The sequence below is a fragment of the Macaca mulatta genome, chromosome 6 (assembly GCF_049350105.2).
Source record: "Macaca mulatta isolate MMU2019108-1 chromosome 6, T2T-MMU8v2.0, whole genome shotgun sequence".
Taxonomy (NCBI): Eukaryota; Metazoa; Chordata; class Mammalia; order Primates; family Cercopithecidae; genus Macaca; species Macaca mulatta.
In genome coordinates, this window is record NC_133411.1 from 33,373,845 (window position 1) to 33,393,646 (window position 19,802).

Sequence of the window (19,802 nt, forward strand, 5' to 3'; positions counted from 1 at the left end):
ATGCAGGCCACGGGTTGGCCAAGCTTGCTCTAGTGAGTGCAGTGGGATCCGAGGCTAAAGGTCTCTCTGCCTCACCAGCTTTCCTGTCCCACATTCAGCCACCTCTGGCTTCTTTGGGATCCTGGGAGATCAGACACTGGAGGCTCTGGTGGGATCCACAGGACTGTTGATTCACCATGATTCAAGGGGCCTGCCCAGTGCTCTGGCACTGCGCCACACCGAGCCCTGACCCACCTGAAGGGAGGCAGTCCCCGTGACAGCTGAGTCTCCTGCCAGCCCAGTGGGAAGAAAGCTCAGAGTCAGCCATAATTTAATTTAAAGGAAAGAAACACCCTATTTGTAGCCCAGGTCTGATACCTGCAGCGACAGCAGTTTAGGCAGTTTATTTCTTCTTTTCCTTTCTTTTCTTTTCTTTCTTTTTATTCGTCCTTCTGCATATGAGGCTTGGCTGGAGAGACTCAAGGATGAAAAAGGAGCTGAAGCCGGGCCTGGTGGCACACACTTGTAATCCCAGCTACTCAGGAGACTGAGGCAGGAGGATCACTTAAACCCACGAATTCCAGGCTGCAGTGAGCCAGGATCGTGCCACTCCACTCCAGCCTGGATGACAGAGCAAGACTCTGTCTCAAAAACAAACACACACACACACACACACACACACACAAACATACTTAAAAAAACAAAAAAGAAGAAAAAGAACAAGGTGCTGAGAGTGAGAGACTTTTCCCTCAGGGACCTGTAACTCTGTTGGGAGATACAGACCCATGTAGTGTAGTGTGAATCACAGGTGCCCCTGTTGGGAGATACAGTCCCATGTAGTGTAGTGTGAATCACAGGTGCCCCTGTTGGGAGATACAGTCCCATGTAGTGTAGTGTGAATCACAGGTGCCCCAGAGGACATCTGGTCAGGTTCACGTCACCTGGGAAGGGAGGAGGGCAGTGCGTTAGGAAAGGAATGCAGGTGGGCTTAGGATATCTCTGCTCTTTCGGAGCTCAGCTCAGTGACTCGGTCATCAGGGCAGGATGGCGGGGAGGATTAAGAAAAGAATGACTCAACTCTCCTCAAACCTTGGGGTCTTGGTTCCTCTATCACCATCTCCACCTGGATGGGAGTTTCACTGACATTGATGCCCGGTAGGCTGGTGACCTTAATGTGCATATTATTGAGCCACTGCCTGAAATCATGGAGGGAATCCTCTGATGGGAATCTGGGCACCACGAATAAAGCAGTCGCATCCCCAACTGCCTCTGGCCATCACAGTGTCCTCTTTAGCCCAATCTTAACTGTCCCTCCTCACCACCCTCCCTAGCTCCAGAAAGTGGCCCTTCTCAGGCCCAGAATGTCTTGACAAGGGATTTTTTTCCCATCTCCCTTTCCTCAGGGATGGCAGGCTGTCCTTAGGAGATGAGCTGCTGGTAATCAATGGTCATTTACTGGTCGGGCTCTCCCACGAGGAAGCAGTGGCCATTCTTCGCTCCGCCACGGGAATGGTGCAGCTGGTGGTGGCCAGTAAGGTAGGTCGTGTTTGTTTTTTGGTGCTCGTAATGGTGGCAGTGGTGAGTTGGGGTTGAGCCACACCTCCCATGCCACACACACACACAAACACACACGTGTGCACTTATACGTTTACCTTGGGCCATTGAAAAAGCCTTGCTTCCACAGGGCAACGCTATGTGGATTCCGTTAGCTGAAGGGCAGTTAGTTATTTGGCTTTCCTTAAGAAGTTTTTGTTTTTGTTTTTGTTTTTGTTTGAGATGGAGTTTCACTCTTGTTGCCTAGTCTGGAGTGCAATGGCGTGATCGCGGCTCACCGCAACCTCTACCTCCCAGGGTCAAGCAATTCTCCTGCCTCAGCCTCCCAAGTGGCTGGGATTATAGCCGCATGCCATCACACCCGGCAAATTTTGTATTTTTAGTAGAGACGGTGTTTCTCCATGTTGGTCAGGCTGGTCTCAAACTACTGACCTCAGGTGATCCACCCACCTCAGCCTCCCAAAGCGCTGGGATTATAGGCGTGCGCCACCATGCCTGGCCCTTTAAGAGTTTTTGTATGTATATGTTAGGGCAGGTGTTCCCAACCCCTGGGCTGTGGATGGGCACTGGTCCATGGCCTGTTAGGAGTTGGGCTATGCAGCAGTAGATGAGCGGCCTGTGAGTGAGCATTACCTCCTGAGAGCTCCGCCTCCTGTCAGATCAGCAGCGGCACTGGATCCTCATAGGAGCGCAAGCCCTGTTGTGAACTGCTCACGCAACGGATCTAGGTTGCACACTTCTTATGAGAATCTAATGCACGATCATGTGAAGTGGGACAGTTTAATCCCAAAACCATGCCCCTCGCCCCTACCATCCTTGGAAAAATTGTCTTCCATGAAACTGGTCCCTGGTGCCAAAAAAGGTTGGAGACTGCAGTGTTAGGGGATGGAAAGGAAAGAACAGATGGAAAGGAAAGAAAGAAAATGGTAGATGGAAGGAAGGACAATGTGGAGAGACTGGCGGCTCTTCCAGGAGGAGCTGGAGAGGAGACTTGGAAGCCTGGCAGCTGGAAAGGGAAGACAGGCTCAGGGGCCGCCAAGGGCAGCCCGTGGCTTCTGCTGTCACTTGTGGCCTCTGAGTGTTGGAGCTGGAGGAAGCATTGTGAATCCTGTTTGCCCAGCCAATTTACAAATGAAGACGGTGAGGCAGAGCTTCCATGGCCGCTACCATCTTGCAGACGCCACCATGCCATCAGCAGCGCCAGGACCCAGGCCCTAATGCCCAGCCCAGTGTCTGTCCCCTGTCTCCCTGCCACCTCTTCTCCATGGGTCCTCCGCAGGTCCTGAGGCCCCAGGCAGGCCAGAGTTTCTTTTACCCCCACCCTAGAGTGCATTAATATAGTGTCCAGTTCTGGGCCCCAGCATCTCCTTCTTAAAGCACTGGCTAAAGTCTGCAGGACTTCACAACTGTGGTGAGAAAGAGGAGGCGGTGACCTCTGGTGTGTCTGAGCTGTGGGCCGATGTGCTGTTGATGAGACTACGGCAGAGTCTATGTGGCCTGGTGAGAAAGAGGAGGCGGTGACCTCCGGTATGTCTGAGCTGTAGGCCGATGTGCTGTTGATGAGACTAGAGCAGAGTCTGTGTGGCCGAGGAGGTGGTGAAGTGGAGCCATGAGACTTTATTCCAATTCCAGCCAGGAACGACGGGATGAGGCCACACCCTCTTAGCCCTGTGCAGCATGACGCTCTCACTAATGTGGGGAATCCTTTTTCCATTATCTCTGTTGTTCTTTCAAACCTGGCATCATAGGTCTCTTTATATTTTCCCCCTTAAATTGCAAGATCGATTGCTGATTTTCAGAGTATTGAACAAATACATTAGAAGAACATTTTGGGCTATCCAAAAAATCTGCTTTCCTTTCTTTACACCTTTTACCCCAAGCCCTTGACCTAGACTCTCAGACTTCCAAAGACAGTCTATCTACAGAGCTCTGGTGAAGACTTGGCAGGAAGAGGGGGCTTTGAGACCCTGGAGGTAGGCGTTGAGACCACTGTCCATTCATAGGTCCTTTTCTCCCTTTCCAGAGATACCAAGGGACACCTTGGGGCCTTCTCTTGAGTCTGTTGTGCTCCCTGCATGTCTTCACCCAGAGCATCTGCCTGTGGGCTGTCTGTAGCTCTGCGCTGGAAATGGGGCAGCAGAACAAACCCCGGGATTCTCTCTGTCAGCTGGTGAATTCCACAAGGAGGGAAATGCTGCAAGAGAAGGAGAAACAAGTTCCTCATTTTGCCAGATGAAGTGGGAGCCTGAAAGCATCTTTGGGTCTTATAAACACACACACACACACCCCACGCACACACACACCACACACACACACACACACCACACACACCACACACACACCACACACACACACAGAGGCATACGTCTGCAGAGAAAGCGTGTTTCATTTGCGCAGCCCACCTCCTCAAAATCGTGTGCTGAACATGGGTCTCTGCATGAGCATTCTACCATGTACTACTAAACCTGCATTTCTTGTGCTGACTTCCTTCTCTTGTTCGTTTTTTTGTTTTCATTTTTGTTTTGTTTTTGTTTTTGTTTTTGAGACAGGGTCTCACTCCTGTTGCCCAGATTGGAGTGCAATGATATGATCTCGGCTTATTGCAACCTCTGCCTCCCGAGTTCAAGCGAGTCTTCTGCCTCAGCCTCCCAAGTAGCTGGGATTACAGGTGTCCATCACCATGCCTGGCTAATTTTCGTATTTTTAGTAGAGACAGGGTTTTGCCATGTTGGCCAGGCTGGTCTTGAACTCCTGACCTCAGGTGATCCACCTGCCTTGGCCTCCCAAAGTGCTGGGATTGCAGGCATGAGCAACCACATGCAGCCTCTCCTGCTAGTTTGGAAAATGGGGAAGGGGATGGCTTTTCTTTGTCAAGCCATTGTCCACAAACACAAAACAGAAGATTTAAAAAAAGGTGGCAGGCCACTCATGGGTAAAGCAAATAATGAAGGGGCTTTGAAAACTGGTTCCTCAATGATACCTGCTCCCTGTGAGACACACCGACTTAAAGGAAGAAAGCACGCTACGTGTAGTACCAGGTGCCATGTACGTGACTTAAGAAAGCATGCTACATGTACCAGGTGCCATGTATGTGACTTAAAGGAAGAAAGCACGCTACATGTACCAGGTGCCATGTATGTGACTTAAAGGAAGAAAGCATGCTACATGTACCAGGTGCCATGTATGTGACTTAAAGGAAGAAAGCATGCTACATGTACCAGGTGCCATGTATGTGACTTAAAGGAAGAAAGCACGCTACATGTGCCAGGTGCCATGTATGTGACTTAAAGGAAGAAAGCACGCTACATGTACCAGGTGCCATGTATGTGACTTAAAGGAAGAAAGCATGCTACATGTACCAGGTGCCATGTATGTGACTTAAAGGAAGAAAGCATGCTACATGTACCAGGTGCCATGTATGTGACTTAAAGGAAGAAAGCACGCTACATGTGCCAGGTGCCATGTATGTGACTTAAAGGAAGAAAGCACTCTACCATGTACACAGGGTGCCAGGTGCTTTTAGTTCTTTTTATTCAGTGAATGGTATTAAGTTCCAAGTGGTTGGACTGGGCATGGTGGCTCATGCCTGTAATCCCAGCACTTTGGGAGGCTGAGGAGAATTGCTTGAGCCTAGGAGTTTAAAACCAGCCTGGGCAAAATAGTGAGACCTCTTCTCTACAAAAAATAAAAATAAAAATAAAAAATTAGCCATGCATGGTTAGCACACACCTGTAGTCCATGCTACTTGGGAGGCTGAGGCAAGAAGATTGCTTGAGCTTAGGAGGTCAAGGCTGCAGTGAGCCATGGCCGTGCCACTACACTCCAGCCTGGGTGACAGAGCAAGACCGTGTCTCAAAAAACAAAAGCAAACCAATCCCAGTGGTTAATTACCTTGACCTGAGGTCACAGAATCGGGTTTTAGCCTGAGTCCACCAGACTTCAGAGTTCGTACGGTTTCTCATGCACCAAGCTGCTTTTATATAAATAAAATATAAAGGAAACTAGAGCCAATGGTATAAGAAAAAGATAATGCATTCCTGCTAGAGGCTTTGACTTTTAGGGACACTTGCTTGCGTCCTCATGGGGCTGAGTGGCATTCCAGAGCCAAAGAATGGGTGTCTATCCAAGTTGTCAATCCATTGACCCTTGGGTATCTTCACCAAGCTATGGTCCTAAAACTGACCCGGCCTCAGAGGAGTGAGGCCTTTCTCTTCTTCCGATACACTCCGTTTTACAATTAGGCAATAAACTGCTACAGCAGCTGCCTGCTGCTCCTAAACTTCATCTACACCATCCAAGGTCCTCATCCACATAGAAAAAAAAAAGATGGCAGCCTTCAGGAGCCTCTGAAATGTTTCTCTTCTTTATCCAACAAGAGCAAGTCATCCACAAGCTTCCTTGCTGTCTTCACACTTGAAGAGGGAGGGGAGAGCTTTTGATTTGCTGAATATAAAGAATAACTAAAATGTCAACTATTGTTATTATGGATAATGGTCACCTTGTTGCAAAGCTTTAAGGCATTGTTTTGGAAATACAGCAGTTACTTTCTTGTGGAGAGGATGGCTCATGTTTTCACACAAATAGATTGTTTGCTTATAGGAGTAGGAGCTTAGGACGTTTTTATTGACTGAATAAACTCAGAATATATAAGTTAGTTTTGATATTCCTGGAAGCAACATATAACAGTACAGATCTCTTGCTCACTTTTTTTGCTTTTTTCACACTTGGTTTTTATTAACAAGTAATATATATGTATTGTATCAAATGTAGACAACCCCAAAAATTACAGAGAAGAAGACGATGATGAAATTCTCGTAATACTACCAGTAGTACTTACTATCCATTAACTGGAGTGTCCTTCCAGCTGGGAACATGTGTATGTGTGTGTAACATGTACATACACATTTTCTGTAAAACAGAGTCAAATACAAGGAAACATCATATACCCTGGAGGCAGTCCTGCCTGGACTTAAATCGAGCACAGCCCTTTAAAAGCTGCGTGTCCTGGCCAAGGTGTTACCTCACCTAATTCTCCGTTTTCTTCCCTGTATAGTGAGAACCAGTAACTACCTCATGAGGATGATGTTAGGAGGATTAAATGAGATATCAAGGGAGCGGGCGCAGTGGCTCATGCCTGTAATCCTACCAATTTGGGAGGCCAAGGTGGGCGGATCTCTTGAGGTCAGGAGTTCGAGACCAGCCTGGCCAACATGGTGAAACCCCGTCTGTACTAAAAACACAAAAATTAGCCAGGCATGGTGGTGTGCACCTGTAATCCCAGCTACTAGGGAGGCTGAGGCAGGAGAATCGCTTGAACCCAGGAGGCAGAGGATGCAGTGAGCTGAGATCGTGTCACTGCACTCCAGCCTGGATGACAGAGTGAGACTCTGTTTCAAAAAAAAAAATAAAAGAGAGATATCAAGGGCCCTGAGCAGTGTAGCTGGTTATAGCAGGAACTGGAGAAATGTTTGCCTTATGGTTATCACATTTTATTACCTTTAGCTTATTACATACATTATTAATATCATAGTTATTACATATTACTTTAACCTGCTTTTTCACAGCATGCCGTAAGAATCCACATTAGGAAGTACAAATTTTTTTTTTTTTTTTTGAGACAGGGACTTGCATTTTTTGCCCAGGCTAGAATTGAGTGGTGCAGTCATAGCTCACTGCAACCTGGAACCCTGGGGTTCAAGTGATCCTTCCATCTTAGCCTTCCAAGTAACTGGGACTGCAGACATGTGCCACCCTACATGGCTACTGTTTGTTTGAGATGGATTTAAACAATTTTTTGTAGAGGCTGTCTCTCTCTGTGTTGCTCAGGCTGATCTCAAACTCCGCCCTCAAGCAATCTGCCTACCTAGGCCTCCCAAGGTACTGGGATTACAGGAATGAGCCACTGCCGGGCCCAGCACGTTTTTTTGTTTGTTTCTGAGACAGTCTCCTTCTGTCACCCAGGCTGGAGTGCGGTGGTACAATCTTGGCTCACTGCAACCTCTGCCTCCTAGGTGCAAGCTATTCTTCTGCCTTAGCCTCCTGAGTAGCTGGGACTATAGGCACGTGCCACTGCATCTAATTTTTGTATTTTTAGTACCAGGCTGGTCTTGAACTCTTGGCCTCAACTGATCCACCTGCCACAGCCTCCCAAAGAGCTGGGATTACAGGTATGAGCCACCACACCCAGCCTCAGCACCATTTTTAATGGCCGCAGAGTAGTCTGTCCTGTAGCTGCTATGCCTTTACTTGTCAGTTGAGATTTTAAAAAAAAGAAAAACTCTTTTCGGTTAATCTAGCAGAAGCAGAATTGACATCACAGAAGAGGATTGAACTCACTTCTTTTTTCCCTTCCCTTAGATAAGGCCTAACAATATAGTATTCACAATTACTGATCCAAAATGAATTATCTTCAGGTACTTCGAAGGTGGAACCAACATGAAACTAGCAACAAACATCACTGTCACTAGGTGCCGGCTTGCTAATATTTAGTAACATCCGTTGTTTAAGATGGGTTTCATTCATTTATTTTTTTGTCCTCTTTTCTGTCAACCCTCAAGCCATGTGATTAAATATGATTAAGACTTTCTGTGTGTTTTCTTCCTTGTGGAAATGGCTGACGTGAAGGACTGAGGAGAGAACAGGTAGCTCTTTTTGCTCTCTTTCTAGAGCCATGGATTCGCTCTGCAGCCCCAGCCCCCTCCCTGGTCCCTGGCCCTCCTGTGCTGCAGCATTTCCCAGGAAGGCTCTGGCTCCTGTGTGGTCCCATTTGCAGCGAGGCCTTCATTGATCTCACCTGCATCTTACAGCCTACTCTAGCCTTACCTGTACATAAGGTCAAAGGGCTGTGTGTTGGCGATGCCCCCTTCAGAGTCTTATCCAAATGGAGTCTGGGCTGTGCGGTCCCTAATGCCTGTAATCCCAGCACTTTGGGAGGCTGAGATGGGAGGACTGCTTGAGGCCAGGAGTTCAAGACCAGCCTGGTCAACATAGCGAGACTACATCTGTATAAAATAATTATTATTATTAATAAATAAATGGAGTCTGATTCCATGTATTTTTGTTGACCTTTAAAAGTTGTTCAAGGACTGCCTTCACTGAAAAGACCTTATCTGACATTTTGATTCAACAATCTAATCTCTTTTTGTTTCTTTTTTTTTTTTTTTTTTTTTTTTGAGATGGAGTTTCGCTCTTGTTGCTCAGGCTGGAGTGTAGAGGCACAGTCTCAGCTCACTGCAACCTCCACCTTCCGGGTTCAAGGGATTCTTGTGCCTCAGTCCCCCAAGTAGCTGGGATTATAGGTGCCTGCCCATCACGCCTGGCTAATTTTTGTATTTTTAGTAGAGACAGGGTTTCACCATGTTGCCCAGGCTGGTCTTGAACTCCTGACCTCAGGTGATCCACCCACCTCAGCCTCCCAAAGTGCTAGGATTACAGGCGTGAGCCACCGTGCCCAGCCAGTCGAATCTCTTTCTAATGAGCATATGCTGGGGAAATGAGCACAGGAGCAGGGAGGAGAAGATCATGGATATGTGAGCTCTGGGCTAGGCCTGGGTACACAGCAGTGAATGGAAATGGTGTTAGGTGGGAGCAATTCTCAGACACACAGGGGGGATAGACTAGTAGACACACTGCAAGGGGATGAAAGCAGTAGTCAAAGACTTGAGAGAAGAAAGGAGGGGCAAATGGAGTGGCTCCTGAGATGACCCAGGTGGGCTTTCAGAAGGAGAGGTGCTCAAGCCTTGCCCACATGGGCCTCAGTTGTGAAAGGAAGGGTGGTCCCAGCAGAGGGAGCTGCTGGCGGAAAAGGCAGTGGGCAAGGAGGAGTCCAAAAGGTTTGGAAGGCAGTATGGCATCAGAGTGGGTTGATGGGGAGAGTCGGGGAAGGGGGGATGAGTTTGGAGAGCGGGACAGAAGCAGCTCTATAAGATGCTGATCTAGCCAGGCTCGGTGGCTCACACCTGTAATCCCAGCACTTCGGGAAGCCAAGGCAGGCAGATCACGAGGTCAGGAGTTCGAGACCAGCCTGGCCAACATAGTGAAACCCCGTCTCTACTAAAAATACAAAAATTAGCCAGGCATGGTGGCGTGTGCCTGTAGTCTCAGCTATTTGGGAGGCTGAGGCAGGAGAATAGCTTGAACCCGGGAGGTGGAGGTTGTGGTGAGCCGAGACTGTGCCACTGCACTCCAGCCTCGGCAACAGAGCGAGACTGTCTCAAAAAAAATAAATAAATAAAAGAAGGATGCTGACCTCTTCTTTACACAGCATCCTGAAAGCAGCCCAGGGGATGCCAGCAGAGGATGTTGGGCCAGGTGTGGTGACTCACTCCTGTAATCCCGGCACTTTGGGAAGCCAAGGCAGGAGAATGGCTTGAGCCCAGGAGTTCGAGACCAGCCTGGGTGACATAGTGAGACCTTGTCTCTACAAAAACTTTTTTTTAATTAGCCAGGCATGGTGGTGCATACCTGTAGTTCAGCTACTCAGGAGGCTGAGACAGGAGGACCACTTGAGCCCAGAGGTTTGAGGTTGCAGTGATTGCACCACTGAACTCAGCCTGGGTGACAGAACGAGATCTTGTCGATTAAAAAAATAATAATTGTTTTATAAAGGGATCTTAAATTCAGGGAGCTTGGATTGCCCATAGAAACACTGAGCTAAAGGCTGGGTGTGGTGGCTCACACCTGTAATCCCATCACTTTGGGAGGCTGAGGCAGGTAGATCACTTGAGGTCAGGAGTTCGAGACCAGCCTGGCCAACATGGTGAAACCCTGTCACTACTAAAAATACAATGCCAGGTGTGGTGGCTCATGCCTGTATTCCCACCTACTTGGGAGGCCGATGCGGGAGAATCGCTTGAACCTGGGAGGCAGAGGTTGCAGTGAGCCGAGATCTCGCCATTGCACTCCAGCCTTGGCAACAGAGCAAGACTATCTCAAAAAGAAAAAAAAAAAAAAACAAAAAAAAACAACAGCTAAGAATCACACATTCTCTGGGGGGAAAAATGGGTTTGGGTTTAAATTGGGTCCACACCCCTGACCTTTGAGGTAACCCTGCAGACAGAACATTTACTCCATGTGGTCTTTGGGTTAGGAGCATGTAGCCTGACTCTGCCAGGTTGCCTTCAAGAACTGCTTGGTTCTGGGGAGTGATTCATGGATGGGCCTTTAATTGTGTCCCCATAGGAAAACTCTGCGGAGGACCTCCTCAGGTTAACATCTAAGAGCTTGCCGGATCTGACCAGCTCGGTAGAAGACGTGTCCTCCTGGACTGATAACGAAGACCAGGAGGCAGACGGGGAGGAGGACGAAGGAACCGGCTCTTCTGTCCAGAGAGCAGTAAGTGGCTCTGTGCTCCTGGCTTTCTGTTGGAATTATGTTTTTCTTAAGTCCTGGGCGCCAGGACTAGGGGATAAATGCTTGAGATAGTATGATAGAGACCATGATGGGAAAAGACCGCAGTGCATTCTTTCTGTGTTTTTCTCAGAATCTCTGAGAATAATCTGTGAGGGCGATATTTTTCCTTTAAGGAAAAACATGAAATGGTAAACAAGATAAGCAACCCAGGAGGCCGGGCACGGTGGCTCACACCTGTAATGCCAGCACTTTGGGAGGGTGAGGCAGGTGGATCACCTGAGGTCAGGAGTTCAAGACCAGCCTGGCCAACATGATGAAACCTAGTCTCTACTAAAAATACAAAAATTAGCGGGGCATGGTGGTGCATGCCTGTAATTCCAGCTACTCAGGAGGCTGAGGCAAGAGATTCGTCTGAGCCCAGGAGGCAGAGGTTGCAGTGAGCCGAGATCTTGTCACTGCACTCAAGCCTGAGCTACAGAGCGTGACTCCATCTCAAAAAAAAAAAAAAAAAAAAAAAAAAGAGCAACTGGATATTGAGTTCAGTGCATATATTAATTTCCAGAATGATTTATAATATATACAGTGATTTTGCTGCTATGCCTTGCTAGTGTGTTTGACAACTACTATTAGTGAATTTAAACTTGGATGGAGAGATTTCTGGTTCAAAGTGGAATGTTAAAATAACCCCAAAAGGCCAGGTGCTGTGGCTCATGCCTGTAATCCCAAAACCTTGGGAGGCCAAGGTGGGTGGACTGCTTGAGCTCAGGAGTCTGAGACCAGCCTGGCCAACATGACGACCCCATCTTTACAAAAAATACAAAAAAAAAAAAAAAATTAGCCAGGTGTGGTGGGCGTGCCTATAGTCCCAGTTACTCAGGAGGCTGAGGCAAGAGGATCACTTGAGCCCGAGAGGTCAAGCCTGCAGTGAGCTATGATCATGCCACTGCTCTCCAATCTGGGCTACAGAACAAGACCCTGTCTCAAAAAATAGTAATATAAGACTCTGTGATATCTTCTTTGTGTCCCAAATCTGAAAGATGTGTCATTTTTCGTGTGAACTCTTATTAGCCCTTGTTCCCCATCTAAACAGCTGTGGGGTGGGTGGACGCCCTCTCTCTGCCCCTTGGAGCCCCTTCCTCCTTCCTACTCCCCTGAACCTAGGCAGCATAGGTAAGCACTGGAAAATCATCTTTGCTTACAGTAAGGCCTCAGAAGATGAAAAACGCATCTCATTTACCACAAAGCTACATTTAAACGGGGAAAGGTTGCTCTTTGTCTTCCTTTTTGTTCCTGGAAACCTAGGGCTACCAAGCATGGTTGTGTAGGTTGTGGACTGCACAAAGGTATCACTTGTAAGGGTGTACCATTCACATCATAAACATAAGCTTTTAGATTTATTATAACCGTTTTCTGAAGGATGGCAGTGTAGGGGCTCCCTGTGCTCTGTGCTGGCACGGCAGTTACCCTCTGCTCCTTGTTTTCCATGGTACAAGAAGGGAAATAATGTGGTGGTGCAACAGCAGACTTCAGCTCCAGCACGGCTCCAGCATTCCGACCTTTTCTTACTGTATATCCTTCACTAGCAGCTCTCTCGCCCAGGGGGTTCCTCATTGCTCTTGTCCCCTCCTGTTCCCACTGTCTGGAGGGCTCATCCCTGCTGGGCAGGATCTCATTGCTCAGCAGTTGTGCCTGGAGACATCTCAGCCAGCTTTCAGTGGAAAGCTGAGTCAGTCCCGGGTCTGCGGCGAGGACAGCCCTGCAGCACATCTGCACCCCCTCTGCTCAGCCTCCAAGCCACTGACGGACAGCTCTTTGTAGAGAGTTTACAAGCACACACATTTTTTTATTTTATTTTATTTTTTAGAGATGGAGTCTTACTCTGTCACCCAGACTGTAGTGCAGTGGTGCGATCTCGGCTCACTGAAAGCTCCACCTCCCGGGCTCTAGCAATTCTCCTGCCTCAGCCTCCCGAGTAGCTGGGACTACAGACGCACGCCACCGCGCTTGGCTAATTTTTTGTATTTTCATTAGTAGAAACTGGGTTTCACCGAGTTGCCCAGGCTGGTCTCGAACTCCTGAGCTCAGGCAATCCACCTGCCTCGGCCTCCCAAAGTGCTAGGATTACAGGCGTGAGCCACTGCACCTGGCCCCCAAAAATTTCTTAAGTCATACTCTTTTGCAAAAAAACTGCAAGGAATTATTTAATTGGGAACTTCGTATGCTAAATACTAGTATATGAAGCTCTAATAAATGACCTATCACATATATTTTAAATATTACATGTTAAATAATGTATTTTTATTTAAATTATTATTTAAGCTTACAGTTTAAATGTATTATAATTCTGACGACTACATATAATTTAAATTATTATGCATAATTTATATGCATTTTTCTGAGTATAAAAGTAATGTTTTACTATGTAAATGTTTTTAACCAAAAAAAACCCAAAAAATCCTAAAGACAGAATAAATCACCAACAATCCTATATTCAAAGATAGCCATCTATAACATTTTGCTGTGGCTTTCTAATTTTTTTCGTTAAGCACATTTGTTGTTTTTTTTTTTTGTTTTTTTTTGAGGCAGAGTCTGGCTCTGTCGCCCAGGCTGGAGTGCAGTGGCCGGATCTCAGCTCACTGCAAGCTCCGCCTCCCAGTTTTACGCCATTCTCCTGGCTCAGCCTCCCGAGTAGCTGGGACTACAGGCGCCCGCCACCTCGCCTGGCTAGTTTTTTTGTATTTTTTAGTAGAGACGGGGTTTCACCGTGTTAGCCAGGATGGTCTCAATCTCCTGACCTCGTGATCCGCCCTCTCGGCCTCCCAAAGTGCTGGGATTACAGGCTTGAGCCACCGAGCCCGGCCGCACATTTGTATTTTTAATTGACCTTATTTTAACGTACTTATGAAACTTGCTATGGTCTTAATGACATAATCATGAACGTATCCCTATGTTATTAAAGGGTCTTCTGAAATATGATTTATAATGGCTAATATTCCTTAACATAAAAGTGCCATAATCTGTTTCACCAATGTACTTCACATTTTATATTCAAATTTTTTGAAAATGTAATTTCGTATAGAACATCTTTGCTTCTATATCTCTGTGTTTTTTGTTTTTTTTTTTTACACATTTCCTTACATGGCTTATAGCAGTAAAATTGCGTAGTCAAAGGTTTTTTTCTAGAGAGATTATAGTAATTTACACTTGTAGCATAGGCCAGTTCCCACCATCACCAAAAACATTATCTTTAGAAAAGTTTGCCAATTAATCACACATTGTTTTATGAGTTTATTACTGTAATTTTTTCAAGGGAATTTCAATGCATTTTGTCATAACATTGGATTTGGGAAGCTCTGTGTTGCCTTTAAGGGGAAGCTAAGCCTCTCGGCAGTATTTCGCCACCAGTGTACCTGTTGTCCTGGCTCTATTTCTGGGTTTCTCTGTCATGTCACCAGAAGCTCTTAATACACTGATCCTAAGCCCATTATCTTCGATGGAGAAACCAGCACTGATCTTACTTTGACAGTTCTCTCTTCCTTGTGCACCAGACAGGACACCACCTCCACCTCCCTCCCCTTCCGCTCCCCTCACCCCGTCACAAGGCACTCACAGAGGAGGTGGAACAGCCGTCATGCCTGGCCATCACCGAAGCCTCAACACCCATCATTTCTCAGCCATCTCTTGAGCTCTCGCTTCAGCCCAAGGGAACCAGGCCTGAGACAGAGCCCTGCAGGGGGCAGGAAGTGTGGGCAGCTGGGAGAGGACATTTTCCAGGCTTCACAGTCTACCAGGGTCAGCCCTGCTGTGCCTTTTAAAAGTGCTGAACTACTGAAAAAACGTTCTTTCTTTTTTAGTTACATGTTCACAAGCCATGATTCTTCATTTCAGCATTTTTAAAAATGAAAGGACCACTTAAAGAAATGTGGTTCTGTGTTAATCAACTGAGTTACAAAAAGCCTTTTATTTCACAGATGATGATGATTAAACCTGCTGCCAAATTCTAGCCAGACATGGACTGTTTTTGCACCTGTATGTCGTGATGTGTTCCGAGCACTTAAGCTGAGCAAATGTAATACAAATGCTGAGGATCTGCCATGCATCCCCTTACGATTTATTTTTAATGGCTGCAATAAAGAGCAATGAGATTTTCCTCTCCGAAAGCTCCATCCATGCTTAGAATAAAACCATATGGTGAATATCAAGTTTGAGGAGTAGAAGCCAGTGAAAGAGAGAATGGGAACAGGATGGCGAAACCCAACAATAATTTGCATAATTGTCAGTCATCTCAGTGGGGTCTGGCTTCAGTGACAGGGCTCACTATCTGCCATTCACCCCCACTGTCACCACCACCACATCCAAGATTAAAGACTGCCAGTTTGGTCTCAGAAATATCAAAGTCTGGACCTTCCCCCACGCTACCCGTGGCCCTGTTCTACCTGATTGGCTGTTCTTCCCTGAGTCTCTCCATTTTCTGCTCTGCAATGACAATTTCTTTTTTCTTTTTCTTTTCTTTCTTTCTTTCTTTTTTTTTTTTTTTTTTTGAGATGGAGTCTCACTCTGTCGCCAGGCTGGAGTGCAGTGGCACAATCTTGGCTTACTGCAACCTCCACCTCCCGGGTTTAAGTGATTTTTCTGCCTCAGTCTCCTGAGTAGCTGGGACTACAGGGATGCGCCACCATGCCCAGCTAATTTTAGTATTTTTAGTAGAGATGGGGTTTCACCATGTTGGCCAGGATGGTCTCGATCTCTTTCTTTTCTTTTCTTTTCTTTTTTTAAGATGGAGTCTTGCTCTGTCGCTCAGGCTGGAGTGCAGTGGTGCAATCTCGGCTCACTGCAACCTTCACCTCCTGGGTTCAAGCAGTTCTCCTGCCTCAGCCTCCCAAGTAGCTGGACTACAGGCACCCACCACCATGCCCGGCTAATTTTTATATTTTTAGTAGAGATGGGGTTTCACCATGTTGGCCAGGCTGGTCTCGAACTCCTGACCTCAGGTGATCTGCCCACCTCAGCCTCCCAAAGTGCTGGGATTACAGTCGGTAGCCACTGCACCTGGCCCGACAATTTCTTTTTTACTAGAGAAAGGATCTTGCTCTGTCAGTACCCAGGCTGAAGTGCAGTGATGTGATCATAGCTCACTGTAACCTCAAACTCCTGGGCTCAAGCAATCCTCCCACCTCAGCCTCCTGAATAGCTGGGAGTACAGGTGCACGCCACCACGTCCTGCTAATTTTTTAAGTACGTTTTTTGTAGGGATGGGACGTTGCTATGTTGCCCAGCCTGGTTTCAAACTCCTAGCCTCAAGCAATCCTCCCACCTCGGCCTCCCAAATAGCTGGGATTACAGAAGTGAGCCACCTCACCTGGCCATGCACAGTGACAATATTTTAAATGAGAATCTGGCATGTCACTTAAATGTTTAAGGTCTCCAATAAAATGAGTGGCACATGCATTGTGATTATTGGCTGTTCAAAAAAAGTATGTGTTCTTTCTTAAGTGTAATTTCTTTGGAAAAGAAAAGAGATTTTTCGTAAGAAGAATCTTATGTTCTAGCCTTCTGAGAAACTTTTTTTAAAGTTTTTTTTTTAAGTTCTCTTTAATGAAAAGAAGAGGAAGAGTTTCAGTATAATAGGATGTGAAATGGGTGATACTTATTAAGTGATTGGAGCCTGTCTCCCTTTTTATATTTTTAACAAAGAAAAAAATGGAAGTAATGGTTGTCTTTGCCAAATCTGCAATTGTAAAGCTCAGCTCGGAAGAGTTTGTTTAGCACATCAATCAGGAGACCCGTATCCGGCTTCCTTTTCCATCAAGCGAATCAGTTCTAACATTTTTGGAATCACAAGTTTGGAAAAATCTTGGAGAACTTTTGGATGATTCAGGTTTTAGAAGGAGTAAAGGACCTGTTTCTTACAAGGAAAGAAGAGCAAAGCAGGACCTTCCGATTCTGTGAGTCTGATAGGGGTGTTTGATTCTTTGTTGGTGGAACTGCCAGGGGTATGGGAACCTGAAAGCCAGTACCCTCGAGTGTAGATATGAGGCCCGTGGAAAGAAAGGAGAGGACCTCTTGTGTTTTATTTGGACTGAATAATTGATCAAATGTCTGCTCTAAATGTTTCCAAATGTGTCCGGGCAGTAAGGACTTCTGTGACAGCATCTGAATGTATCATTTTTGGTTGATTCATGGTGTCCTAGATGGGAAACTCTCTCTTGTTTCGGGGTTGACCTGGTTTTTTCTGGCAAATTGAACTTAGAGTCTAATACAAAGAACAATGAACACCAAGGATGTAAACCTGTGATTAGCATTAAAACAGAAAGACACAGAGTCTGACTGAAAGGCAGATCTTCAGACTAGAACTGTTCATGCTGAGAGACACCAGCACGGAGCTCTCTCTGCATCTGAAGGGAGCGCATGTTCTTCCCCTGAGGCCTTAAGGATAGAGGGTCACCACTTAGGCTGCTTCTGTGGTCAGTGTGGGCTGAGTCTAACAGTCTCTCTGAGCCTGTTAATGTCATCCTCCATGAGTGGAGGCTCCGTGGGGGCAGGGAGGTTTGCTCCTTGCGTCTCCCAGGTCCTCACTGTCACTCTGTATGTATGAGATAGATGGATGGATGGTTGGACAGATGTGCAGATGGGCAGATGGTTGTGTGCCCTCTCACCATCCCGTAATGCCCCCTGCATACCCCTCATTGTAAGGTTTGGTCGCCTTCCACCATCTTCCCCAGCATACCATGAATTTAAAATGGCCTGGGCCGGGCACAGTGGCTCACACCTGTAACCCCAGCACTTTGGGAGGCCTAGGCAGATGGATCACTTGAGGTCAGAAGTTCGAGACCAGCCTGGCCAATATGGCCAAAACCCCATCTCTACTAAAAATACAAAAAAAAAAAAAAAATTGCGTGGTGTGGTGGCTCACACCTGTAATCCCATCTGCTAGGGAGACTGAGGCACAATAATCGCTTGAACCCCAGAGGCGGAGTTGGCAGTGAGCTGAGATGGTGCCACTGCACTCCAGTCTGGGTGACAGAGCCAGACTCTGTCTCAAAAAAATAAATAAATAAGAAAAAAATAGTTTAAAATGGCCTTGGCACATAGTAGACATTTGTTTCTGTCCCCAGGTGAGAGAAAGTCTCTCTGCTCCTCCCTTCTGGGAATTTCTGTCTGGGATAAGAATAGCAGTGATTTAGACATCATTTTTTGAAATGTAACACTGGGAGAACACGGTGTCCCCTCCCTTAAAATAGGATATTTGTAGTAGCATCTCATTAACAGATAAGTACAGATAAGTAGATTTCTTCCTTTTTGTTTGGTTAAGGTTAGAAACTTGCAAGCAGCTAGAGGGAATTTCGGACTTGGTTTTTAATGAATCAGCAGCAAAAACAAAGGATTAAACATCCCAGGGGGAGTTGGTGAAGAAATAAGTGGGATATAAATGAAAAGACCAAAAAGGCACCAGGGCAAAGAGCCCAGAACTGTTGAGTGTCAGAGATGTGGGTTGTGGTAAACAACCATAAAGTGTCAGAACTGCAGGGAACCTTGGGGAGTAACTGGTCCCAACCTCGCATTTTATAAGCTGGAGATCTACAGTGAGAAGGAAGACCACAGGGCTCCGCTGATAGCAAACTTGTTCCCCTGGAAAAGTCACATTCTAGCTCAAGGCAGCTGCGAGGGGAAAAAAAAGAACCAGGAAAAAGAGATGAATGCAGTGCAAAGAGTTCACAGACTTCACCGAAATGCGGAAGGATCACTGTTTATGCAAAAGCATGAATGGGCGCAGGGAGCTTCCACACTCTTGCATCCGGCTCCTGCGCTCTGGAGAGGCCTCCTTGGCAGGTCTGAGCGGAGTAGGGCCCAGGAGCCTGTGTTTCTGGTGATTCTGATGCTCAGCGAGATTATAAAAAGTGAAAGTGGCAAGGATTCTAAGAGTCTCCTGGCTAGGAGCTGGGCGATGCCCAGGGACCTCTGTGTGCATGGCGTTGAGACAAGGGGAGGTTTTAGGCCCCCAGCTGTCTCCCTATTTTCCACAGTTCAGGGACAGAGGGAGTGAGGCCAAGGTGTTTGTGGTGCTCGTGGGAAACTTAGAAGCACAGATTCCCCCAGCCTGCTCCGGATCCTCATGAGCACAGACTGGCTTGCACATCATTGTTCTCGTTGCCTTCCCAGACACCAGTTCCTATTATATAGACCGGAGCTGCTGATGCAGAAACTGCCTCATTCTCGGCACCCGCAGCAGGCGGCCACACATGGCGATCCACAGCTCCCCGAGTTGTGCATTTTCTCCCCACTGCTCCAAACTGTCAACTTCTCTCTCTCCCCCGCCTCAGCCCGGGACTTCCCCAAGTAGGTCTCAGTTCACTTAGATGTTCCTTAAGCAACACTTCAGCTGGCACAGGACATAGAAAAGGTTGCTTGAAACTCAATGCCTTATGTCGGATTGCCAGAGCAAGATAGGAAAGACAAGACGGCAATGATTGCTGGTCTAAGAAAATAAGATTTACATTTGGGGGTGGTTTTTGTTTGGTTTTATATTTAAGAAGATGAAGTGATTATTTAAGTGGGTGGAGGAAGAAAGGAGATAAGAGTAATTATTTGGCTAAGATGAATTGCCTGGAAAACTGCTGAAGTTTGAATCAGGCTTACTCCCGTGGCACACTCTCAGGGCCTGTTCCAACTGGCTACCTGGCCTTGCTGCATTTTTATCTAAGCAGTTTGCAGTTCTCAAGGAGGTAAACAGCTCATGTCATTTGCATAGAAAAGCCTCTTTTTTTTTTTTTTTTTTTTGGCAACAGGCTCTCACTCTGTTGCCCAGGCTAGAGTGCAGTGGCACAATTATGGCTCACTGCAGCCTTGACCTCCTGGGCTCAAGAGATCCTCCCACCTCAGCCTCCTGAGTAGCTAGGATTGTAGTTGCATGCCACCAT

General features: G+C 46.8%; 1 protein-coding gene across 9 annotated transcripts in view; it reads left to right on the forward strand.

The window, feature by feature from the left end:
- The window catches only part of PDZD2 (PDZ domain containing 2), a 478,150-nt gene that overhangs the window by 368,383 nt on the left and 89,965 nt on the right, over nucleotides 1-19,802 (forward strand). For 7 of the 9 annotated variants that reach the window (XM_015139787.3, XM_078004636.1, XM_078004638.1 and 4 more), the window contains 2 exons: nucleotides 1,383-1,515; nucleotides 10,714-10,866. In XM_015139787.3, coding sequence (XP_014995273.3) covers nucleotides 1,383-1,515; nucleotides 10,714-10,866 — 286 coding nt within the window. The remainder of the gene's footprint in view (nucleotides 1-1,382; nucleotides 1,516-10,713; nucleotides 10,867-19,802) is intronic. The other 2 variants (XM_015139788.3, XM_078004637.1) reach the window with 1 other exon arrangement.